Source organism: Danio rerio, chromosome 8, assembly GCF_052040795.2.
Source record: "Danio rerio strain M-AB ecotype USA chromosome 8, GRCz13ab, whole genome shotgun sequence".
Taxonomy (NCBI): domain Eukaryota; kingdom Metazoa; phylum Chordata; class Actinopteri; order Cypriniformes; family Danionidae; genus Danio; species Danio rerio.
Genome location: NC_141028.1, coordinates 60,950,001 through 60,977,500, shown reverse-complemented (window position 1 = coordinate 60,977,500; position 27,500 = coordinate 60,950,001). Strand labels below are relative to the sequence as shown.

The following is a 27,500-nucleotide window of genomic DNA, read 5'->3' as shown; positions in this document are numbered from 1 at the left end:
TTTCAACGTGATCAAGTGATTTTTTATCTTTTTTTTTTTCATCTGAACACATTTAACTCGGTCATACCTGCAGTAATTACACTCCTCCATAAAATAGATGCGACTGTACGGGCTGTTTTTCACTATATTTTGTGACAAAAAAGGAATATTGAATGTTGCTCTGTGCTCAGGCATTTGATAGACCTGTTCCTCACGCCTCATTTCTGTCGTCTGTTAAGGTAAGCGGGCTGTGTGCACGCGAGCCATACACTTATTTAAACATGTCTTATGATAATGCTATGTAGGCAGATTTATACACACAGTTTTAAAACTTTTAGAACAACCGCAAAGCAAAACAGATGTATTTCCCACGTAAAAACAATCCAAAAGGCTCAAAGGTTTGTGTGCTTTGCCTATTTATTTGTTTATAATATTTAATGAGGATTATAATATAATAAACATATAATTAACTCTTTGTCCTGGACATTATTTCTAAAAATAAGCTTGATAAGTTGTCTGTAGCAGGGTGGTGCTGACGTCACAGACGAGCGCCCTGAGGGCTCTGTAGTCCGTTTATAGCCTAACGTTAGCTTTTCAGTTCTTGCAAGACTTTAGTCAGGTAGTGTATTTACTCACTCTCCAGTGGTTGCAAACCTTTATGAGTTTCTTTCGTCTGTTGAACACAAAATAAGATACTTTGAAGAATGTGTAAAAAATAAAAAAGCCACTGACATCAAAAGTAGGAACACAAACAAATACAACAGCGTAAATCTTCCCTAATGTTCAACGGAAGAAAGAAACTCGAACAGGAACAAGCAAAGTACGAGGAAAGGATGACAGAATTTGCATTTGAGTGAACTGTCCCTTTAAACTTCCTGCAGTAGATCTAGTGCTGATATGCAAACTAAGTACAGCAAACAGGTTTTATAATGATTATTATTGTGCAGACGAACATTTAAGCACATGTTTAGATTTAAATAAAAGCACTGTATGTGAAGACGGAGAAGCCATGAAATCAGACTGAGTGTCGTCGTTCACGAGAAAGAAGAAGAAATGTGCGTGGAGCGAACGGATTGAGTGTAGCTGGCGGATTTGTGTAATTATAAACGCTCTTGTTAGTTACAGCTCCACACAAAGTTAAATGACACGCGCTGACACAGATGAGGAGACGAGCCGAGAGACGGAATGAAGAAAACACAGGCGCTGAAATACACAGCAAGACCCCAATGATGGATTGCATTCACACCAAGCCAAGTCACTGGGGTTTAATCACAGCGCGCTGAAATAAATATGATCTGAAAAATGCATCATTATTTCAAATGTTTGATTGTACGATTAACTGCATTATATTAAATTCACATCACTGTGTTTAAGTGTCACACCAAACCAAGCCATTGATAAATGCTAAAGTGCTACTAAGCTTCCACTTCCACTCTGAAAAGCAGAAATAGGGCATGGGAAAATCATCACTGAAACAAAACCATGCCTATACTAGAAGCTTTAAGAGACGGATTATTTTAGGACAATTAAGTTCATTAATCTAACTTTACCTACCTAATCCAAATGATGTTTAGCATTATTATTATTATTATTACCCTCTCACAGAGTTACACGGGCAACTGCTAATGGTGACTGTCTAGTGCCAAAGTGTAAGACCTCATTTGGTCATCAGTCTTCTCTGTAAAGGGAGCCAAAGTGTGGACTGATTTACCTGTTAGCTTAAAATCAGAAAGTAATCTAAATATTTTTAGTAGTGTTCATAAAAAGTAAAACAAAACAGCGGTGCTTGCACAAATAGTCTACTGTTGGATCATGTCGCCTTTGCTTTTGCTTTGGTAATTTAAAGAGTTATAATGTTGTGTGTATGTTTTTATTATATTTTCATTTTGTCCATTTTTTAAGCCTTCAGTGGACAGGTGTTGAGAATCAGCAAGTCTGCTCAAACACCTAAACCAATGCATTTGGTTGTCCAGTGAAATTGTGATGTCCACGTCAAATAAATTGTTTCTCTAAGTAAGACCCTTATTTCTCATTTGGGGTTATTCAGAACACTTTAAAGCTGCATGAAACTGTGTTTTGGAAATTCAAAACGCTGATCACCATACACCTATAGATATGGAGTCCTGCAGGTTTTCCTCCTCCAAAAAAATAAATAAATAAACTTAGACAGTTCACTTATAAATGATTGTATACTAAATAATTATACACTTTTACTAGGGATGTCAATGGTCAGCTGCTTTGAATATTTCTTCAAAATATCTTCTTTTATGGTCAACAGAATTAAAAAAAACTCATAAGGGTTTGTCAGCTGATAGACAGTAAGAGTTCTGTTTTTTAGTGAACTGTCTCTTTAATTTACCTCTCAACTGACGGGAAGGAAGTAGCGAAGAAAAGGAAGGTAAGGAAAGAAGGAATGGATGAAGAGAGGAAGAGCAAGGAAAGAAACAAGGAAAGGAAAAGAAAGAAGAAGGGAAGGAAAGGAAAAGGAAAGAAGGAAGAGAAGGAAGGAAAAGGAAAAGAAAAGGAAGGTAGGAAAGGAAAGAAGGGATTGAAGGAAAGGAAAGAAGGAAGGGAAAGAACAAAAGGAAGGAAAGGAAATGAAAGAAGGAAGAGAAAGAGAAGGAAAGAAAGAAAGAAAGAAAGAAAGAAAGAAAGAAAGAAAGAAAGAAAGAAAGAAAGAAAGACTGAAAGAAGGAAAGAAAGAAAGAAAGAAAGAAAGAAAGAAAGACTGAAAGAAAGAAAGAAAGATCTTGGATTGAGTGAATGATCAGAAAGCGTTGATTGGGGAAGTGAAGGAACCCGTGCGTCACCTTGAGTCAGTGCCCCAGTGCATGGCGTAGATCTTCGCCAAGTGTCCCCTCAGTGTCCGTCTAGTGCGCATCTGAATCCGCCCCACAGGATCAATATTAGCTGTGATCTGCAGGAGGAACACAAGCACTAATTATACAGTTGAAGTCAGAATTATGAGGGGTTCAACTTAAACATTTATATTTTTTCAAACACATCTCTAATCATAATATTTTCATAACTCATCTCTAATCACTGATTTATTTTCTCTTTGTCTTGATGACAGTAAATAATATTAGACTAGATATTCTTCAAGACACTAGTGTTCAGCTTAAAGTGACATGTAAAGGCTTCACTAGGGTAATTAGGGTAAAGTTAGGGTAATTAGGCAAGTCATTGTATAACAGTGGTTTGTTCTGGAGACAATCCAACACTAATATTGTGAAAATGTCCTTGCTTCATTAATAAAAAACTTCACTGAAAAAATAAATATTTGACAGGAGGACTAATAATTTCCCCTCAACTGCAGCTCAGAAGGCTGTCCATATCAATAAAGCAGCATGCAGTTTAATAGCGATGGTAATATGTGAACCTTCAGTCTTTTTTGTATGGGTATATTTGTGGCAAAAATTAAAAACACATAGTAGGAGTCAAGATGATCCATGTTTCTTTTATGCAAAAAAGTGACAACATTAACATCATGTTTATGAAGATATTTGTAAATATCTAAACTCGACTGTTGATTAGTAATATGCATTGCTTAGAGCTCCATTTAGACTAAGTTTAAGCTCATTTTCACAGTGTTTAGATTCTCTTTAACCTCCAGATGCCAAATAGTTGCAGTAACAGTAAAGTATACAATTAAAAGCTCATTTATTCAGCTGTTCAGTTTCCAAAGATTGTATTGTAAAAGGGTGTATTTGTCGTAGGATGTCTTTTAAATGATAGGAGTCGGAATGAACCATTTTGACTTCAGGCCAAAAATCATTAGAATATTAAAGATCATTTTCCATGACGACATTTCATAAATATATCTAAACTCAAGTGTTGATTAGTAATATGCATTGCTTAGAGCTCCATTTAGACCATGCTTAAGCTGATTTTCTCAGTGTTTAGATTTTTATTAACCCCCAGATGCTAAATAGTTGCATCACAGTAAAATATCGCCCTATCCTAACAAAATAAATAGGGATGCACCGAAATGAAATTCTTGGCCGAAGCCGAATAATAATGAAATTCTTGGCCGAAGGCCGAAGGCCGAATACCGAACGCGGTGTTTTGCATTTTTTTCCACTTAGTTTGCCAATTTTTTCACCATTACAATAATTAAATAGTAAAAATTAGCTTTTTACTATTTTGTGTTGCTTTTCAGAGAAATAAATCAAATAACAAAAATACAATTTCAAAAATATTTATTTAACACTGAACATTTTTTAACATTCCAGCAGATAATATACAAACAAAGCACAATATAACTTAAAATAAATAAATTAGTAAAATAAAAAAATATTTTTATTTGGCCATCTTTGAAGCCCCCCTTCTTGAATAGCCTATGTTAGGCCTATAACTGACTGCTGAAAGAATGCAACTGTATGTCTACAACAACAAATGTGCATTGAATAGTGCAAAAAATGTGGATGACAACAAATGAATAACTGTCCTAGACATAAGCCTACTTCTTCAGGAAAAGTGGCAGGTTCTTCTTTATAAAAAGTAGCTTCTCTGCTGTCTCGCATGAAAGTCGGTTCCTCTTCTCATCGATGACATGAGATGCAGCACTAAACAGTCGCGGCTCATCTGTAGTACGAGCCCGTTTACTCTCTGCGCTGTTTTCATCTCCTGCGCTGTGCATCACCTGACCGTCCGTCTCCAATACCTAGCGGCTTTCCCAAGTCCAACTCGGCCTGGATCATTTCTCGTGTGCGCAGCTTTTTCCCCATATCCAAGTAATGATATTTTATATGGCGAAAAAAAGTAAAGGTGTTCTGAGTCCGCCTGACTAAATCGTGCGCTGACAGCTTTTAAGAGCGCACTTTTAGCTGTTTTCACTCCGTGGTCTGTTTCAGCCTCTTTGTTTAAAAGACGCTTTAGTGCTGCAAGTAAATGTATGACGTCTGCCACAGATGAGCTTATCTCTCTTGTTATCTGCTCAAAGGCGGCGAGAAGAGAGAGAACGTTCCTCTGGAAAATTCAGCAGAACAGTGTCTGCAAACGGCCGTTTTTGCCTCTTTCTCTTACACTTTAAAGTGCTTCCACACTGCTGACATGTTTGCTGCATAAAGCGCGCGCCTCTCACTCTACGCGGGTTACTTTTTGATCGCGGCATTAAAAACGTCATTGTTCGGCAAAATTTATTCGGCCTTTTTACTTATTCGGCCGAACACTGAAAGGGCTTTTTTGACTATTTTCGGCCGAATAATTTCGGTTGCCGAATATTCGGTGCATCCCTAAAAATAAACAATGAAAAGCTCATTTAATTAGCTGTTTACTTTCCAAAGATTGTATTGTAAATTGGCAAATACATGGCAATGATTAAAAATACATGGTAGGAGTCAAATGATCACATTTTATTTTATGCCAAAAATCATTAAAATATTAAGATCATGTTTAATGAAGACATTTCGGTAATTCCCTATACTGTAAATACATAAAGACTACATTTTTATTAGTAATATCCATGGCTAGGGGCTTTATTTAGACAACTTTAAATGTAATTTCACATTATTTAGCTAAGCTTATTTTTGAATATTCAGAATGCAGATTTCCATATTGATGCATATCAACCAAATAACGTCCTCCCCTGACAAAGTAAATCTTATTTATTCAGCTTTTAGATATTTTACGGGTCACATATTTTGAGAGAAAGCACCAGTCAAATGTAGTGTTGTTACTAGACCTGGTACTTTGGTACAAAGTTGGTACTAAAAAATAAAACAATACGGTGCCACTTTTTAAAAAGGTGCAACATGTCATTTTCACCACTAGTGGGCACGTATTCACAACAAACAAAAGTGTCGTTTAATGGTAAAAGTCGTATAAAGTAGTATATAGATGTGTCTTGACCAAATAATGTCCTATGCTAACAAAGAGATCATCTTATTTATTCAACTACATTTAAAAAGTCTTACCTGAGAGAGGGTGGCATCCGCACATGCTTTCCGCGCATCCTTAAAAAAAAAACGAAAAATAAATCCAGATTAAAGGTCACACTCAAAACTTCACACAGAGACAAACACACTTAACAAAAGGCCTTGTGGATTTTGAGCCAATGGGATTTCACTTTGGGTGAAGCCGTGTGTCACATGACGGAAATATTCCTGAGTGATTGGTCAGAATTGGAACAGTCGGTATTACATTTCGCATAATTAATAATTCCATTACAACATTCAAAATGCCTTCTCTAAAAGCATTCACTTGTGTATTAGTACTTTTGTGCATTTTCTTAAACGTTTAACATTATGATTCTCTTCATAGCTGCTTGGTTGCAGTCTCATAATAACGCATTAACCAAGACTTGGAAAGCCCAGTGGGGAAAACGAGAGGAAAATAAAGTACCGGAAGCAGCGTTATTGAAATAGTGGCCAGCGCTAATGCACTCCATTAATAAAAGAGCAGGAGGAATGATGCAGCACTCATCAATCCTGCTTACGACATTCACAGTGTTTGGTAAAAAAAAATAATAATAATTTAATCACTGAACAAGTGTAATGAGTGAAAGTGCTGATTGCAAATTGTATATTTATATTATAAAAAATAATTAGTGTAATAAATAAAGCACCTGTAAAACGTAGGGTTGTCAAGACCCCGCACTTCAGTATGAAGTCAGTAGTAAAAATAATAAAAAAATAAATAAATAAAATAAAAAACTAGCAAGTTTTTTTTTTTTTTTTTTAAGGCGCAAAATTAATTTTTTGCCACTAGAGGGCGAGTATTTAAAACAAACAAAAGCAAAGTTTGATGACAGTGCAAATCTTTCTTTTCAAAATTACTCAAAATGAAAATTTAGCATTTCTGCTAAATGAGAGATGAAGGAATAAATAATCCATTTAAATTTGTCTGGGCTTACACTAAACACAAATGCATAATCATACGAAATGAAATTTACTTGATTTAATAATTGTGCGTATTTTTGTACTATAATTAACTGTTCCATTTAGCTACTTAAATTTCTTGTTCTAGTAAAGCACTTTTTGATTTAAAAAATAATATATTACTCCACTTTTTATTTTCAAAGAAAGAAAATACCGATCAAATGTAGCGTTGCGATAAAACCCGGTATTTTAATACAAAGTCAATACTGTACCATTTTTCAAAGGTGCAATATGTAATTTTTACCACCAGAGGGCATGTATTCACGACAAACACTGGCAAAGTTTGATGACACGGTATAAAGTCTTACTCAAAATTAAAAATTAGCATTTTTTATTATACGAGATATGTAGCAATATATAATTTATTTAAATTTGTCTTGGCTAATAGGACCTACTAGAAATATATGCATGTTTATAACAAAAGAAATTACCTTTATTTTACAACGGTGCGTATGTTTGTATTATAATTAACTGTACTGTATAGCTACTTATTTTCTGATATATATTTTTTTTTCATATCTTATTCTGGTAAAGCACTTTTTGGCAGTTCACGCCGCTTTTTAATCATAATTTGATTGAAATGACGTTTTCTTAAATTGTGCCTTTTTTTTCTCCAATCAAAAACAAAAACTGAACATGACTTTGATTCCCTTTTAAACTGCTTTTAAATGATGTTTCACTTTGTTGATGTAAATAGTTGTTTTTTCAATCAGTATGTTTTTGTTTTGCTTTGGTACAGAGAACAGTGTGTTTTTACTGCTGGGGGTGCCAATTAAATTGTACACATAATTTGATTATTCTGATTGCAATATCATATGAACACTTTACAGCAGTTACAAGTAGGCCCACACGGAATCTGCGATTTCAAGCCAATCATTGATACTGTTTATTTACTAGTATAAATGCGTGCAAATTTGTATTTATTCAGTTTTTAAATTAGTTTTAGTAATATTATTGACTATTACGAAAAGATTCATACAATTTATTTACAATGCAGTCTTTTAGTAGATATATGAGCCTTGCTTTTTTTACCAAATAAGGTGGATCTAATTTCTGCATCTGGATTTGCATCGTAAACATTAAATACAAGTTAAAAAGGTGTTTTTTTAATTTGATATATTAAGGTTTTACTTATGATACTCCCAAAATCATTCCGCAAAAATCCGCAGATTTAACAAAATTCTGTGCAGAAATAGCAAAAAATAGCCACAGATTCTGTCTGGCCCTAGTTACAAGACCTGGTACTATAATACGAAGTTGCTACAAAAATATGGTACCAGTTTTTTTTTTTTTTTTAAAGGTACTATAAGTAGTTTTTACCACTAGAGGGCGAGTATTTACAACAAACAAATCCGTAGTTTGATAAAGCAGTACAAACTCTGTTTTACAATATTATATGTACCCAAAACACGTTTTTTTTTTTTTTTTAAAGAAAGCACCAGTCAAATGTAGTGTTGTTACAAGACCCGGTACTTTGGTACAAAGTCGCTACTAAGAAATAAAACAATACGGTACCATTTTTGTATTCACAACAAACAAATGCATAGTTTAATGATGCAAAGTCCTTGTCTTTAAAATGATTTAAAATTTAAAAAATTTGCATTTCTACTAAATGAGATGCGTAGTAAATAATAATTTAAATTTATCTTGGCTTAAAGGACCCACTAAACATACGCATGTATATAAAAAAATGAAACTTGAACTATTTATTAATTGTGCATATTTTTGTACTGTAATTAACTGTACTATATAGCTTCAAATTGGCAGATTTTTCCTTGCGTCTTATTATGGTAAAGCTCTTTTTGCAACTTTAACGTGATTCATGCTCTTATTTGCTTTCTAAAAGACAATTCTGATTGATGTGTAGCAGTTTTTTTATTATTTAAGACTTATTTAAGAATTTTAAGACTTTAAAAAAGTTTTTTTAAATGTTGATTCACTTTGTTGATATTAGTACCGATTACTAAAATTTTGGTACCATGACAAGCCTAGTCAAACGCATAATTAATTTTCCATATTGTTAATAAAAGCAGTTATTGGTCATATTAAAACATACGTTGGATTTTAAAGACATTTGTTTTGCTGTGGCGATTAACTATAGTGTCTGTGCGTTATTGTTGATATAATTACGCATGAATTCAGATGGTTTCTCTACAGTTCAATAAACAGGTCATGTAAAGTACAAAGTCAGTGCGGTCAGAGCCATAGCTGAACAGAAGCCAAGTGAGAGAGCCTGAAATCCAGTGACGGCTGAATTCTGATCTGACAGGGAGTTTTCTGAGGGCCACATTCTCTGGAATCAGTTTAACAAGTCTCTCTCCAGCACTTACCGCACTTTCAGACTGTGTCTACACCAGTGCTGGGTGTTATTAGTCACACAATCACTATCAGAATCAGCTTCATCATTCATGTATGTTAGGGTGCTTTCACACCCGTTTTGTTCCGAAGCAGGGATTAAAATTGTTACAGTGTTGCTCTTTGTTCTTGGAGCGGTTCGCTTTCACACTGCAAACGTTTCTAAAGGGACCAAAAGAGCTAAAACAAGTCACGTGCGAATAAACTCTCCTCACATTGAGTTTCATGGTTTGTTTTGCAGAGTCCTGCTCAGCTGTAATGCGTCCTTATTTTAATTTATGACAATAACCAATAAGACATTATAAGCGAAAAGTTGCGCTTTCATTTTGATGGTGACACCCACAGACATCATCACCAAGTATAAGTCAGAGGTAAGACTTTCTCATGCATAGCAGCTGGCTTATGCATTACAGGCTTTACATTATAGAGAGAATTACCAGATAAACCGAGACTGCTGTTTGGTCAGTGTTCCTAACGGATAAACAGCTCTCGTTAATAGTTAGCATGCTTTCACTTTCGTATTTGACAGGAAACGTGCATTTACTGGTAGGAATGACCTCCCGCCCTACTCGTAATTCTCTCTTCATATAGCCGTATGCCTATTACATATCCATAAAACACTGTGATATAACCGCGCTCGAATCGTATCGCTTTCTCACTACAATCGATCCGCTCCAGAGTTCGTTTCAATCTCGGAGCGATTGTTTTGGTGTGGATTTGAGCGCGATTGCTGAATTCACATATGCCAAACGAACCGCGCTAACCGGAGAAACACGCCAGGTTCTGGAACAAAAGTCTAGGTGTGAAAGCACCCTAACATCTGATTATTCAAGCACAGAAATTCCACCCTGTTGTACTCCCCAGAAAAACAAATCACGGTTCATTTATTTCCACTTGTAAATTATTCGAATTTACAGAAAAAGACTTGAGCTGCGTCCGAAACCGCATACTTCCATACTATATAAGCCGTGTGGTACATTTAAATTCAAATGCAGTGTCTACTGAGGGGTGGGCGATTTCAGACGCAGCCGTGATCATCCTGGTCATCTAAATCATAGTTCTCAAACTAGATTCCTGGAGAGCCGCAGCTCTGCACAGTTTTGCTCCAACCCTAATCAAACACAGCTGGTCCAACTAATCAAGTAGTTCAAGAATACTAGAGACTATTAAGCAGATGCGATTTGGAGGTGGTCAGAACTAAACTGCAGAACTGTGGACCACCAGAAATTGATTTTGAGACGTTGATCCCCCCCGAGTGGTCATGGGACAATGAAGGGGGGGGGGGGGGGGGTCACCTGGTGATTTCCAATTTTTTTTTTATTTTCATTAAACCATAAGAATTACCATATTTTATCCATAACCTACTGAAAAGACAAAGTAGTCATTTATAGTTCCTATATACTGCTTTTGGATTGCGACCCCTGGGGTAATTACATTATATTAAAGACACAGCAACAGCTTCAGATGCAGCAGATTGATATTATAACACCAGGTCAAACTTTCTGACACATTTACAGCACTGACAAATATTTAAAAAAATCCAACGAAGAACAGACTTAGGTCTATTGGTGTGTGTGTGCACCATTGCATGCAAAGTTTCTGCATTTATAACCACCTCAGAGGATATTGGGGGGGTCGCGAGCCACTGGCATTGTTATTTTGGGGGCCGAAAAGTTTGGGAACCCCTGATCTAAATGAATGAAATCAGTCTAAATATAGCTATTCAAATCGTCTGATGAAATTATATTCATATCGTGGCAAAACTAAATATTATAATGTCAGATTTGTCCAATATCGTGCAGCCCTAGTACTCATGTATGTGTGTGTGTGTGTGTGTGTGTGTGTGTGTGTGTGTGTGTGTGTGTGTGTGCGCGCACATTAGGCATGGAACGATAACCGTTTTCAAGGTACACCGCGGTTTGGAAAAGTCAAGGTTTTAAAAACCGTCAAAATTTTCCTCAATACCGTAGCTAAAGTACGAGTACGATTTTTTTAATTACATTTTTTTTGTTTGTTTTTAAGGACAGCAGTATCTCCAGAAGAAAAGATATCCAAAGATGGCGTTTTAAATAAAGAAGTCAATCATTCATTTGAATTATTAAGCCTGTCATGTTTACTGCTCCAAAATATTTAAAATGTTTCCTGAATTAAAATATATTGTGTTCAGAGGGGAAGAGTTTTAGTTTTTTACTCAGACATTTAAAAAGAATGTATTTTAGAGCAGAAATCTCAATATCGTCATATTATTATTTAAGGTTAATCATACCATCAGAATCTCATACCGGCTCATGCCTAGTGCACATGCTTATGTATGTGTGTGTGTGTGTGTTTGTGTGTGTCATGCATGTATTGACTGACTCTGATCTGGTTTTTCAGCTGTTCAGCCTCCTGACGTAACTGGTCGAGTTCGCTCATTTTCTTCTGCTTCTCTCCGTCCGCTCACTGGCGCTCGCACTGATCTGAAACACACACACAAACACAACAGCATTACATACACTGCATCTTATTAAACAATCCGTCTGCAGAACATTTCATCACAGCGTTAAGTGTGAAAATAAATGACATTTCAACATTCACTAACAACACATCTGACAAACTTGCAGCAAAGCAGATGTAAATATTACAAATACAGAGGTCAGAGGAGAATGGCCAGACTGGTTCCAGCTGATAGAAAGGCAACAGTAACTCAAATAAGCACTCGCTACAACCGAGCTCTGCAGAAGAGCATCTCTGAACACACAACACGTCCAACCTTGAGGCGGATGGGCTACAGCAGCAGAAGAGCACACCGGGTGCCGCTCCTGTCAGCTAAGAACAGGAAACTGAGGCTACAATTCACACAGACTCACCAAAACTGGACAATAGAAGATTGGAGAAACGTTGCTGCTCTGATGAGTCTCCATTTCTGCTGACACATTCGGATGCTCGGCTCACAATTTGGCCTCAACAACATAAAAGGGATCATCCTGCCTTGTATCAGCGGTTCAGGCTGGTGGTGGTGGTGTAATGGTGTGGGGGAGATTTTCTTTGGGTCCATTAGTACCAATTGAGCATCAACGCCACAGCCTACCTGAGTATTGCTGCTGACCATGTCCATCCCTTTATGAGCACAGTGTCTCCATCTTCTGATGGCTACTTCCAGCAGGATAACGCAGCATGTCATAAAGCTCAATCATCTCAGACTGGTTTCTTGAACATGACGATGAGTTCACTGTACTCAAATGGCCTCCACAGTCACCAGAGCTCAATCCAATAGAGCAGCTTTGGGATGTGGTGGAACGGGAGATTGGCATCATGGATGTGCAGCCGACAAATCTGCAGCAACTGTGTGATGCTATCATGACAATATGGAGCAAAATCTCTGAGGAATATTTCCAGTAGCTTGTTGAATCTACAACATGAAGGATTAAGGCAGTTCTGAAGGCAAAAGAAGGTCCAACCCCGGTACTAGTATAGTGTACCTAATAAAGTGGCCGGTGCATGTGTACATTCCATACATAATTTCATCATAATGATTACTTAATAAACAACAATACGACACAAACACACAAATAACAGCAACAAGAATAAATAAAGGTCATATAAGATCTTTCAATTTTGTCAAGAATTCTTTAATAACTCTCTAATATAGTTAAAAAAATGCATTCTAATAAAAAAAAAGTTAAAAAGTTGTATTTCCCATGATTAAAACACGTTTAATTGCTGTTGATTAATAATGTGCACATCCCATAATAAATCATGCCCAATCAAAGTGTGTTTTACACCAAGGACTTGAGTAGTCGTGCAACCCACACACACACACACACACACACACACACACACACACACACACACACACACACACACACACACACACACACACACACACACACAGCTGACATTAGACAGCGCTATAGTTAGAGCCGCGTTTCCACTGGACACGGTGAGAAAAGACATTTCCAGCACTAATGAAGGGATGCGAGCACGTCTCTTTCTGCGCCGGTGTCCTTGCCAACCCGTGAAGCCGTCGCCTAGCAACAGTGTTGTGCAGCGAGCCTGTGCTAAAGATCACCATTACTGCACGTCTCCCAGCAGCACAAGCACACCAGCACGGCTAATCACATTACAACAGACAATACTCAACGCTAACGGCTAACTACACCTCACTTTACCACAGATACTCTCGTTTTCCATTTATATTACATTGGCTTTCAGACTGACGTACAAATAAACAACAGTGTAAGATAGAACCATTTCTCAACTAAATGAAGGACGTTACTAAAACCTCGTTCAAATAGATGTGCAATTTTGAAACGTTGACTAATTAGAGACGTAACGATGTTTACCAAGATCAAATACTTCATACAGTACATGACAATATCTGTATAGCCTCTCACAATAATTACTTTATCAAAGCAACACATTGTTGCATTACAATTAAAATTAGAAAAGCGAAGGTTATTAATTACCATCACTTTTAGTAACTAATAGTGTTGGGTCGATAGACGATGCCGATAGAAGTCACAATGCTGATCCGGCATCGCAATCCTTTGCTCCGCCCCCGTTTCGCAAACCCGCTCACAAAAAAATACACACTCAAGCCCCGTTTACACTAATACGTCTTAATCTTAAAATGGCATTTCAGAACGGAAACGATCACATTAACACTGGCGTTTCATCTAGCATTTCTTTACAGCTCTCCGTCCACACAATGAGCAGCATTTGCTGAAAACACACATCACGTGACCACACACATGCATACTGTCCTGCGTTCGTTTGAGCTCCAGCTTAGTGGATGCGTTGAGTTAGGGCTGGGCGATTTTTCAGATTTTTTTCGATTAATTTGAATTTACGTTTTAAGACGATTTAATTTTGAATCAAAGCGAGAAATCGCGATTTAAAAAAATATATATATTTAATACATTATAATGGCACCAATGCGCTTTGGTTCACTCTATGAAGCAGGAAGCACAGAAGCAGAAGCGCCTCTTGGCGACGCGCCACACAGCGCCATGGATTTAAGAATTCTAAACCGGTTTCTATACACACACCGGCGCCGCCCAGCCGCAATTCAGGACGCAGGACATATTTCAGCCGGCCCACAGAGCGCCATCTGATTAGTTTCATGTTAAATATCATACGAATGTGCGCGTTTGGTGTGTGATAGTTTAAACTGTCATGTGCGCGCCGTGTCGCGGCGCTTCTGGTTTGCGACCTGCTTGACTGCCTGTTAAAGCGTGAAGTCATGTACGAGTCACGTCTGTGTGGATTGTCAAGACATTCCCTCATCAAGTCGATAAACTCGATCTCAACATGTATGAAGGACGTTAAAGCCTGCCATGTGAAAAACCGCGCCGATCTTTTGATTTGAACACGAGCAGAGGTGGGGGTCAGTAGCAGTGAAAATGAAAGTATCCGCCCCCATGACGTCATTTAGCGCAGGGGTTCCCAAACTTTTCAGCACGCGACCCCTAAAATAACAATACCAGTGACTCGCGACCCCCAATATCCCCTGAGGTGGTTATAAATCCAGAAAACTTGCATGCAATGGCGCACACACACACACCAATAGACCAAAGTCTATTCTTCGTTTAATTTTTTAAATGTATTTCAGTGCTGTAAATGGGCGAGAAAGTTTGCTGCATCTGACGCTATTGCTGTTTTTAAAATAATGTATTTACCCCAGGGGTCGCAATCCAATAGAACAAGTAAATAAGCTACTATAGTAACTATAAACGGCTGTTTTTTCCTCTTCAGTTGGTTATGGATAAAATATGGTAATTCTTATGGTCTAATAATAATAATAAGTAGATTTTTGGAAATCACCAGGCGACCCCCCTTCATTGTTCCGCGACCCCTCAAGGGGTCCTGACCCCCACTTTGAGAACCACTGATTTAGCAGACCTAGTTGAAAACCAGACAGATCAGGCAGCATAATACAGAGAGTGGAGCAAAGCGCATCAAATGATCAGCATTTTAAAGGGAGAAACAAAAAAATAGATTAACTATATTAATTTTATTAGACACACATCTGGTGCTTGTATTTGCTCCTGCTATACATCCACAACTTCACACATTGGGTTAAATTAGGCTTTACAGTTTCCATGTTCAGTCCTTTTTCTTCCACTGTATCTTTTTAAGAAAAAGGCAGCAGCATTACAACCTGACATTCAATCAGAAGAAGCCGAGCTGACAGCCAATCTTTCCTAGACTCAGCAAAACTTGCAAAAAAATCCCTCTGTATTCCTGCAACTGCAATATTTACACAAATATTTCTTATTCAAATCTTCAGCAACGCTGTTTAACTCGTGAATTTGTTTTACATTGATTTACACCTTGATTGATTTTGGTATGACATGGCCATTAAAATACAATGTTCCTTAACCAGATGGTTTTTCAAGTTACTTTTAAAGAGAGTGCTACTTCAGTCATGTTGTTGTAATGTTTTGAGAAGACTAGTAACAATTAAAAAAAAAAAAAATTCGAAATCGAAATCGTGAATCGGTCAAACTTTATAAAAAACCTAGATTTTTTTTTGCCAAATCGCCCAGCCCTACTGAGTAGTGCACGTCAGACAGTTTATCAAGGATGTACCGCTGGATGGCGTTCCAACGCTTAGCCCTACCCAATTAAAAGCCAAAACAAAAACCTATGTCGATATCTTACATAAAGAGTTGCTAACCAAGTTACTACACTCTTAAAATCATTTCACATGAACCCATAGAGATTTATTTACAATACTCTGCACAGAAAAAGCAAAAACTCTCCGCAGATTCAGTCTGGCCCTGGTTATAAGTTTGTTTAAAATAGGTTAAAATGTTCTTGCATTAAATATATGCAAACTTCCAACTAGCCATGCATTTGAGTTTCTAGATACACAATTACTTTCATTTTACCTCAATATATGGATAGCCCTACCCAACAAAAGCCAAAACAAAAACCCTTTCAGTGTTCCAATGTAGATGTAAAAGCTTGCTGAATTAGTTGATTTATCATATGAGGCTTGCTTTGTTTACAGAAAAAAAATAGCATTGTAAACATCCTTCAGACAAAAAGGTGTTTGTTTCTTTAAGTTACTACAGTCTTAACAATAAGTTTGCATTAAATTTGTAGATTTATTTGCAAAATTCTGTGCAGAAGTAGCAAATAAATCTGCAGATTGGGTCTGGCCCTTGTTATAAATTCCTTTAAAATAGGTTAACTGGCCTCTTTCTTGCATTAAATATATGCACACTTCCAACTAGCCATGCATTTGAGTTTCTAAATACACAATTAGTTTGTTTTTCCTTAATATGTGCAATGGCTAGCCCTACCCAATTAAAAGCCAAAACAAACACCTACCGTACCCTTTCAGTGTTTCAATCCAGAGGTAAAAGCTTGTTGAATTACGTGGCTAAGGTGTTGGAGACCAGAGGAAAGTGCAAGTGGACACACACACATACACAGACCTCGTCCCGCTCTCAATGTCACTCCTATAATCCAGGGACACAGTTGATTCAGCGCGTCCGCACAAATCCGGTTAACACCAAATCTGCTGATGAACTCTCCTGCTGACCCAAATCCAGCGCCAACACTTTCACTCGCATCAAAACCAACAAGACAAACCTCCGAGCAACATCGCAAACTATCCAAATCTGAGCGGAAACTACAATAAAGTCTGTTATACAATATTACTGCTTCCAGCCACCAATCGACGTCAACGTGAACGCATAAAAAGCCATCAGGAGTCCCAACGCACCAAGAGTACACGATTAAGGTCAATTCACGTCCAGCCCTCAAATTACCATTCCCTCAGGTGCGCCGTCTTATTTCGAGACTAAAGTCAAGCCTTACCTGGATCCTGTATTCCCAGACAGAGCTCCTGAGTCTCGGGTGGCCAAAGACCTTCTGAATGGATCTACATTGGATCAGCACCTCACCTGAACGCCAGCGGCTGATTGGCCGGCTCCACATTTAGATGCGTTTTAAGCTGCACATAATCCAGCTGATAAAGTGTCAAGCTAATATTGCTAATACAGGGTCAGCGGCCACTTCAAACTGGACACGGCTTTAGGTTCACCTCAACACTGCCATCTAAAACTGCACGCCTTTGAATTAAGCTACACAACAGAATAATAACACAAAGTCAATCTGCATGCACTATGAAAATATGAGATGACCAGGCGCAAATGCATCAGAATTTAATTTTTGACTATGTTTAAACCCGAGTTAAAGATGTTTTTGTTGATGGGATAACAAGTGGATGATTACAAATACTGGCGCAAGCAAGTATTCGAGCTTGTACACTACCTGACCAGTGGATCTCAGCTGTAAGAGCAACACATAATAACTCGACTTCTAATTAATCATTTGGAAAAGTGTCAGAAGGTGGATTTTTCCCAAGAATCATCTGCTGATCTGCATCCCAATCATCACCAATACTGCAGAAGACATACTGGAACCAGCATGGAGACAAGATTCTCACAGAAATCTGTCAAGTTTGGTGAAGGAGACATCATGGTTTGGGGTTGCAGTCATGCGAGAGATCTGCAGAGTGGATGATCAACGTCAACAGCCTGAGGATATGACAATTACATTACAAACCACAGGAGAGGGACAATTCTCCAGCAGGATAGCGCTCCTCATACTTCAGCCTCCACATCAAAGCTCCTGAAAGTCAAGCTTCAGGATTGGCCAGCCCAGTCACCAGACATAAACATTATTGTGCTGATGAAGGAGGAGGCGTTGAATATGAACACAAAGACTCTTAATGAGCTCTGTGAGTCCTGCTGAAGGCTTTCTTCTTCATTCCAGATGACTTTATTAATCAGTGATTGGAGTCATGTCAGAGATGTATGGATGCAGTCCTCCAAGCTCATGATGGAGTCAGACACAATATTCATTCTGTCTCCACTGCAGCAGGACTTTATATTCTCTACTGGACATTATTTCTGTTCAGTGATGAGACTTTAGTCTGAGCAGAGTCAGACCGCACTGTCCTACTGTCCCCACTGTACCACTCAAGGGAAACGGGCCATAAATATAAACAATTACCATACTAATGAATAAATGATGTATCTGTATGAACTGACTTGCTTACATATATGAAGAATTAATTTTTCCCTCCTAAATATTATAAATCTCAAAATTTAATATAGTGAATAAAATAAATACAGCACATTTAATACACTCTAAATAGATGTTTGAATAGACGCATCGTCTACTTTATAGAGCTCTATTTTCAGAAAAGACAACACAAGGGCTACACAACTGGGGTCCGTTCTTCGTACGTGGATTACTCGGTTAGCTGGATTTGGATATTGACGATTTGACACGATCCAGGATCGTTTCGTTCTTCAAAGCTGATCCGAGAGTTGTTGTCATAGCAACAGTTCTGGTAGCTCAAACCTGATCGGGAGCAGGCTCAATTCATATAAACAGGATTAGATCAGCTTAGTTCAAGCAAAGATAATACAGAAAGTATGTTCCGAATGCTGATATTTTCTTACAGTAGTAGTTATATACACTTGGGAAAATGGTACATATTTTTTAAACTATATATATAAAGTTATAGTCATTAATAAAATAAATAAAGTTATACATATTATTAAAACGTATGCAATCTGCACCCTCGAAATAAAAGTACAAAAACTGCCACCTGGTGGTGCAAAGAGGAAACTTATTGACAAGAACTTTTTAGATCGTTTTAGTACAAATTGTGTATAATAGAAATGCACAATATGCGACTTTTTTTTAAAAGCAATAATACATTTATGCAGTCATAAACATGTTTTGACAGTTAATATGCCAGTGTTTTGATGCTTCACAAAAGTTGCAGACGCCTTTACCAATATCAAAATGCTTTTGTAAACAACCAGTTATTCTTTACATCGATTAAAAGAGGCAACAATAATAAAGAAAATCTTTTCTAAATGTAGAACTAAATACATTGATTTGCATTGAAATACATGATGAATACTCTTGACACAAGACAGTATAAAGCCTGCAGCTCACAACAAATGTGGAAGATTATTGCGTGTCATATTTAACAAACCGTTTACTGCTAATTTGATGTAATTTTGCTCACATGGATAATTGAATATTAATCAGATGATGTCATTACGCTGCTATGCCGTCAGCCAATCGCTGCATTGCTGATCATGATTTCGAGGATCGATAGATCTGTCCTTCACAACACACACAGCGACCTCAGATCAGGGGTCCGTTCTTCGTACCTCGCTTAAATGATCTAAGATGATTTGGCAGATCCTGGATCTTTTAATCTTGATAACTGATCTCTCGCTAATTTGGTTCTTCAAACAAGTTCGCGAATCAGATTAGAATGTCTGGATGAACTGATCTGAGATCGCTGCGTGTGTTATGAAGGACAGATCTATCCATCCTCAAAATCATGATCAGCAATGTTTATGACTGCATAAATGTATTATTGCTTTAAAAAAAGTCGCATATTCTGCATTTCTATTATACACAATTTGTTCTAAAGCCATCTAAAAAGTTCATTTCAATAAGTTTTCTCTTTGCACCAGATGGCAGTCTTTGTACTTTCATTTCGAGGGTGCAGATTGCATAAGTTTTAATAATATGTATAACTTTATTTATTTTATTAATGACTATAACTTTATATATATATTTAAAAATTATGTATTATTTTCCCAAGTGTATATAACTACTACTGTAAGAAAATATCAGAATTGGGAACATACTTTCTGTATTATCTTTGCTTGAACTGAGCTGATCTAATCCTGTTTATATGAATTGAGCCTGCTCCCGATCAGGTTTGAGCTAGCAGAACTGTTGCCATGACAACAACTCTCGGATCAGCTTTGAAGAACGAAACGATCCTGGATCGTGTCAAATCGTCAATATCCAAATCCAGCTAACCGAGTAATCCACGTACGAAGAACGGACCCCAGTTCATCCAGACATTCTAATCTGATTCGCAAACTTGTTTGAAGAACCAAATTAGCCAGAGATCAGCTATCAAGATTAACAGATCCAGGATCTGCCAAATCATCTTAGATCATTTAAGCGAGGTACGAAGAACGGACCCCTGCAGTCAAAGAGAAAGCTCACCCAAAAACGACAATGTACAGTTAATTTATGCACCCTCAGGCCTTTAAAGATGCAGGACTTTATTTCCTCAGTTGATAATTTTAGTGATTCTTATATTGGCAATCAATAGTCACTCATTTATAAGATTAAAAATAAACACACAAATCAACCCCTGATCATACACTGAGCTCATATGTAGCCAAACGATTGGTCTGTGCAAGCCACTGAACATTATTCACAATAATTCTATGCATGCATTAATATTAATAATCTCCAAAACTAGTGACTATTATTGACTGAAATCATTTTGAATGTTCTCGAAAAGTCCTCTTCAATGGATTTGGAGCAAGTAAATGAATTGTAAACGTTCATTTTTGGTTCGGTTATTATAAGAAAGATCCAATCTGCCACTTAAACAGGTGCTTCCTCAACATGCACGACATCTTTGACATTGATCTGACCCAGGGTGGATGTGGTTTACAGCGAATCTATTAATCAGCTAAAAGTTTTTATTAATTTCACGTTAAAATAGATCACGCTGCAGCACTTACTGAGGAATCTCAGAGTAAAGCCTGCAACCGTGCGCCTCTCTGGGCACTTCTGTAGCGGGAAGGAAGGAAATGTGATTGTAAGAGCTTCCTGTAAAGACGGCCGATGATGATGATGATGATGATGCTCTGAAACATTTAGTAGGGCCTCGAAAGCGGACCATGCATTTACAGCATATCAGACCATATGAAATAACTAGATGCATTTCCTGCTCGTACACAAAATGTGTGTGTGTTTGGGGTCGTTCTTTAAATAGTAAACACACTTTTGGTTTTGCATCATGATACTAAATTTAGCTCCCAACTCTCTTTAATTATGGGCTGCATTTACAGTTATGCATGAGAAACATCCAACCGCAAATGATCCAAAAGGTTGGGATATATCTGACAAGATATGGACAGGACAAACGTACAAGAGCGACTTGTTTAATCATGGTAACTTTTGGTTGTGGTTTTTTAAATACAAGTCACTTAAGTAAACTCCCATCTACAGCATGATGTGCTGGCATATTGCTAGCTCCCTGCAACTCTCACAAGCCACGCATGGCTGCGCCCAGTGAGTGTCTGGATGGGAGACCACATGGGAAAGCCAGGTTGCTTCCAGAAGTGGTGTTAGTGAGACCAGCAGGGGGCGCTCAACCTATCCTAATGCCTTAGTATAGTGAAGGGGACTCTATACTGCTCAGTGAACCCCGTCTTTCGGATAAGACGTTAACGGTCCTGACTTTGTCGTCAATAAAATATTCCTGGATGTCATTAAAAAAAATGTAATAAAAAAATTAATAAATAAAAAAGGACTAGGGGTTTCACCCCGGCGTCCGGGCCAATTTTGCCCACTGGCCTCTATCCATTATGGCCTCCTAACCATCCCAACATCATAACTGGCTTCATCACTCTGTCTTCTCTCCACCAATCAGCTGGTGTGTGGCGTACGGTCTGGTGCAATATGGCAACATGGATGAGGAGATTCCCCCAACAGATGTGTAAAACGCTTTGAGTGTCCAGAAACGCGCAATATAAATAAAGAATTATTATTACACTGTAAAACCCAACAGTCGACTTTATCAAATGAAATGAGTGCAGTTAACTCAAAATTGACTGACAGTTAACTCTACTCATTTGAAAAGAGTTTTGAACTCAGTGTTGAAGGAAATGAGTTAATTAAATACTTCATTACTTTAACTTAAATGGAGTAAGTTCACAGTACTCATACAGATCAGTTTTCTAACTCAAATGGTTTGTTGCAATCGGTTTCCTCAAATGGTTCGAGTTATCTTAACTTATTGGGTTTTACAGTACTCAGTTGGTTTGAGTTCTCTTCATTTATTGGCTTTTATTGTGCTCAACATTGCTTCATTTACTTGAATGGAGTAAGTTCACAGTACTTTATTGGATTTGTTTTTGAACTTAAACGGTTTGCTGCAAATGGTTTGAGTTATCTTAACTTATTGGGTTTTACAGTGTGTAATTATTATGATTTATTCTATTTGGTAATGGCACTATTTTAATGTTGTAGTCATGTACCACACAATCTATTAAAAAAATAAAACAAATAACTAAAATGAAACCTGGAAAACCTGATAAACGGTGAGCCAAATCACAATATTGAAAACTAAGACAGTCAGACACCCTTCACTGTTAATATTTTAATGGTACAGATACACTAGGCATGGGCTGGTATAAGATTCTGATGGTATGATAAACTTGGATAAAAATATCCCGGTTTCATAGTACTGAGATTACTGCTCTAAAATATATCCTTTTTTAATGTCTGGGTAAAAAAAAAATCATATTTTTTCCCTTTTGGGCACAGTATATTTTATTTTGAGAAACATTCATAATATTTTAAAACAGTAAACGTGTCAGGCTAAATGAATTATTGACTTTGTTCGTTTCAAAAACAGATTTTATTCACAATTTAAAACAGCATGTTTTCTGTTGGAGATACTGCTGTCCTGAGAAACCGCGGTATACCTTGAAAACAATTATCGTCCTAAGATGCACAATATACAATTGTAGAAGCCAATAATGTATTAGTAAACAAATATAGTAGAAAAATCTAATCAATATAAGGATTAAAGAATAATTTTTAATGTTAGCAAATGCCAATAAATGCAATCATTATTAAAAGGATTTAATAACTAGTCAAATTAATTTGTATTGAACTAAAATAACTAATGAGAATAATTAGTTTCTTTTCTCTTTGCCATGATCACAGCACATAATATCTTACTAGCTATTTTGCTAAATAATAACAGTCAGGTTAAAGTGCAGTTTAAGGGCTTATTAATTAGGTTAACTAGGCAAGTTAGGGTAATTAGGCAAGTCATTAGATAACAGTGGTTTGTTCTGTAGAAAATCGAAAAACAATCACTTAAGGGGCTAATAATATTCCACAGCAGTTTTTACACCATTTAAGAAACATTTTAAATAACTTGGAGCAGTAAACATGTCAAATATTGAAATGAGGAAAATAAATGCTCGATTTCTGCTGTATTCTTTAGTTTCAAAAACACATTTCTCTACAACTTAAAAAGGTATCTTCAGAGGTCTTTCTTTTCTTTGAATATAAAGTAAACCATATGCTGGAATAGTTGGCGGTTCATTCAGCTGTGGCGACCCCTAATAAATAAGAGATTAAGCCAAAGGAAAATTACTGAATGGATAATATTTGTCGCAGATGCACTACACTGTTAAAAATAAAAATAAAAAATAAAAAAGTTGGGTTCCTCACAATTCATTCAGGTCATCCCAACACAAAACGCTTTAAAGTTAACTTAAATTTCAGTGCATTGAACATAAAACAATTAAGTTGTCCCAAACAAATCTCAAAAATTGTGTTATTTCAGCTCATTTCACATAAGTAGTTTACAATATATTTTTTTAAATCACTGCAATCTGGTGAAACAGATGTCATATGGCAATGTGCATTGCAGAAAATATTGCAATAGATTTTTTTTTCAATATCGTGCAGCCTTAGTTAGAAGCCAAACGTGTTGGTAGCATGCTCACACAATGCCTTATCCTCAATTAGCAGCTTAGACGAGGTAAAACGTGAGCGAGTCGTCCTGGGACTGATGTTACAGAGTCTTCAGCTAAATCGGTGCGGTACAGGAGGTGAGCGGGCCAGTGCTCTGCGTCTCTGCTGCCCCGTTTCTGCGGGCCTTTAATCATTTAGGAGCCCCTCCCCTAGACCAGCTGCCCCGCAGACACCAGCACCAGCTGCAGGCCTTTAACTCCTTACTGTCTGAACACTGTACGCGCACATGCACACACACGCACACACACACACACACACACAAGCTGCAGGATCTCTGACAGATCTTGCAGAAGCAATGTCAGCGCAGATTCAGACAGCAGAACGGCTACACGATAAATATTAATATAAAGTTGAAGTCAACATTTTTTGCCCCCTTCAAATTTTTTTCTTCTTTTAAAAATATTTTCCAAATGATGTTTAACAGGACAAGGAAATGTTCACAGTATGTCTGATATTTTATAATATTTTTTCTTCTGGAGAAAGTCTTATTTGTTTTATTTCGGCTAAAATAAATCAGTTCTTAATTTTTTAAACACCATTTTAAGGACAATATTATTAGCCCCTTGAAGCTATATTTTTTCTTGATAGCCTATAGAACAAACCATCGATATGCAATAACTTTCCTAATTACACTAACCTGCCGAGTTTACCTAATTAACCTAGTGAAGCCTTTAAATATCACTATAAGTTGAACACTAGTGTCTTAAAGAATATCTAGTCTAATATTATGTGCTGTCATCATGGCAAAGAGAAAAGAAATCAGTGATTAGAGATGAGTTATTAAACTATTATGATTAGAAATGTGTTGAAGAAATCTGCTCTGTTAAACAGAAATTAGGGGAAAAAAATAAACAAGCGGTCTAATAGTTCAGGGGGGCTAATAATTCTGACTTCCAACTGTATAGTAATGTATATTAGTGTTGTCACTTTACTGGAATTCGATAATAATCGGTAATGAAATTTTAAAAACGTCCATTTCTCGCTAACATTTGAGCCCTGTTGAGCGCATTCTAAAACAACGCTGATTTGCCATGGTGTTCACGAGCTTAACAGAAATGACTATGATTGGCCGTAAAGTTCATCAGTTCACCGAACTCACCGCTGCTAAATTGTGTTTTAAATTTCTGAATTGGATTTGCGCATTTATGAATTGTTTCGAATTGGATTTGCGCATTTATGAATTGTGCTTTAAATTTACGAATTGGATTTGTTCATTTATAAATTTTGTTTTAAATTTATGAATTGGATTTGCGCATTTATGAATTGTGTTTTAAATTTATAAAGTGGATTTGCGCATTCATAAACTGTTTCGAATTTACGAATTGGATTTGCGCATTTATGAGTTGTGTTTTAAATGTACTAATTGGATTTGTGCATTTATGAATTGAGTTTTAAATTTACCAATTGGATTTGTGCAGTTATGAGTTGTGTTTTAAATTTACGAATTGGATTTGCGCATTTATGAATTTACTAATTGGATTTGCACATTTATGAATTGCGTTTTGGATTTACGAATTGGATTTGCGCATTTATGAATTGTGTTTTGGTTTTACGAATTGGATTTGCGCATTCATGAACTGTTTTGAAATTACGAATTGGATTTATGCATTTATGAATTGTGTTTTGGATTTACGAATTGGATTTGCGCATTTATGAACTGTTTTGAATTTACAAATTGGATTTGTGCATTTATGAGTTGTGTTTTAAATTTACGAATTGGATTTGCAATTTATGAATTTACGAATTGGATTTGCGCATTTATGAACTGTTTTGAATTTACAAATTGGATTTGTGCATTTATGAGTTGTGTTTTAAATTTACGAATTGGATTTGCAATTTATGAATTTACTAATTGGATTTGCGCATTTATGAATTGTGTTTTGGATTTACGAATTGGATTTGCGCATCTATGAATTTTGTTTTGGACTTACGAATTGGATTTGTGCATTTATGAATGGGTTTTTAAATTCATGAATTGGATTTGCGAATTTATGAATTACGTTTTGAATTTACGAACTGTATTTGTGCATTTATTGTATTTTAATTCATTATTGAATTGTATTTTGTAAATGTGAATTGTCCTGTGCATGTATGAATCTCGTTTTGTGTTATTTTTGAGACTGATCTGACGCCATACTGCTCAACTATAACCCCAATAAACTCAACATCGCAGATAAAGAGATTGCGAAATCAAAGCTGAAACAAAATATTGTTCAGCCCCAGACAGAAGTCATCATAAGTGAACCTGACGCTGGTGTGTGTGGACGTCTCCGGTGTTGTTGATCAGCAGAAAACACGTGCTCAAAGCCTGGGAGCGTCTGTGATGACCCAATTGAAGATATTTAGAGCCGAAGCTCATGAATAGATGCAGAGAACAATCAGTGGTGTTGTGGGATCTGCAGTGAGTATGATATTACAGTCTGTGGCTGAGATTTACATGCCACAAAATAATCCAATACCTAAACCCAAACACCTTACTAACTGTTAATACGAAGCTAATCAGTAGTTGATTGAGCTAAAAGTCTTGGTTAATAGTTTGTTAATAGCGGGAATTATACATTAAAATAGTGTGAGCATAAATACAAATATATACAAACAAACATACTCATAACTTCAGACTTCATTAATGCGTTAAAATGTTACTGAATAATTGACCTGATATTCTACAAGTAAATAGTCTAAGCTAAATTATCTTATGCTGAGGTTTACATGCACATAAATAATCTGTTCAATGGCATAAATCAGATTGAAACGCGTTCATGTAAATGCCTTAACTGATGCGAGTTTGATTAACATAAAATTGAGTCTGACTGGAAGGGTGGTTTATTTCTTTTCTAATTCGATCAAACAGCAAGAAATGACCATGGATGCACCTTTTAGATGAACACCAGTGTTGTATTAGCACAAGCACACAATCTTTTTTTTTAAATGTATTTCTTTATTTTTAATTAAAACCACAGGCATCCCCAAACCCATTCATTTTATTTAACTTTTCCCTTTTATATATTTATCCCATTTTTTTTTTTTGTAATTTACTTAAATTTTTTTTATTTGCACATTTTTATTTTACTTTAAAATGTTTAATCTTTTTTATTTTATTTTAACTTGTATTTATTTATTATCCACCGCATTTATTCAATTTTATTTAATTATATTAATTGTTATTTATTTTTCTTTACACATTTTATCCTTTTTTAATTACATTTTTTATTTATTAACTTTTTTAGTTATTTTCTTTTTAATTATTTTTTTTTATTTAAGTAAAACCACAGCTTTGAAGAACTCGCCACCCACAAACCCATTTATTTTATTTTACTTTTCTTTTTTACATATTTTCCCACTTTTTAAAACTGTACTTTATTTTTTTTTTCTTTTATTGATCTATTATTTTTTATAATTATTTTTTAGAGGTTTTCGCCTTTATTTGACAGGACAGTAGAGAGAATTGACAGGAAACTGTGGGGAGCAGAGAGAGGGGAAGGATCGGCATAGGACCTCGAGGCGGGAATCGAACTTGGGTCACCGTGAACACCGGAGTGCATGTGTTAGTGCACTTTCCACTGCGTCTTTAGTGCCAACTTTATTTATTTATTTATTTATACATTTATTTATTTATTTATTTCCCTTTATTTATACATTTATTTATTTCCCTTTATTTATACATTTATT

General features: G+C 36.4%; 1 protein-coding gene and 1 long non-coding RNA gene across 4 annotated transcripts in view; one reads left to right on the top strand and one right to left on the bottom strand.

The window, feature by feature from the left end:
• gnb1a (guanine nucleotide binding protein (G protein), beta polypeptide 1a) overlaps positions 1-27,500 on the bottom strand; it is a 64,350-nt gene that overhangs the window by 8,643 nt on the left and 28,207 nt on the right. Inside the window, 3 exon segments of one of the 2 annotated variants that reach the window (NM_212609.1) lie at positions 2,790-2,896; positions 5,895-5,933; positions 11,571-11,671. In NM_212609.1, coding sequence (NP_997774.1) covers positions 2,790-2,896; positions 5,895-5,933; positions 11,571-11,627 — 203 coding nt within the window. In that variant the 5' untranslated portion in view covers positions 11,628-11,671. 2 annotated transcript variants of the gene reach the window in all.
• Positions 15,729-21,465, top strand: LOC147835839 (uncharacterized). Of its 2 annotated transcripts, XR_015498645.1 has the most exons (4): positions 15,729-17,724; positions 17,799-18,445; positions 20,248-20,556; positions 20,948-21,465. It is a non-coding gene; the product is annotated as an uncharacterized LOC147835839 (long non-coding RNA). The 2 variants fall into 2 exon arrangements; XR_015498644.1 differs by lacking the exon at positions 20,948-21,465 and having other exon boundaries at positions 20,248-20,625.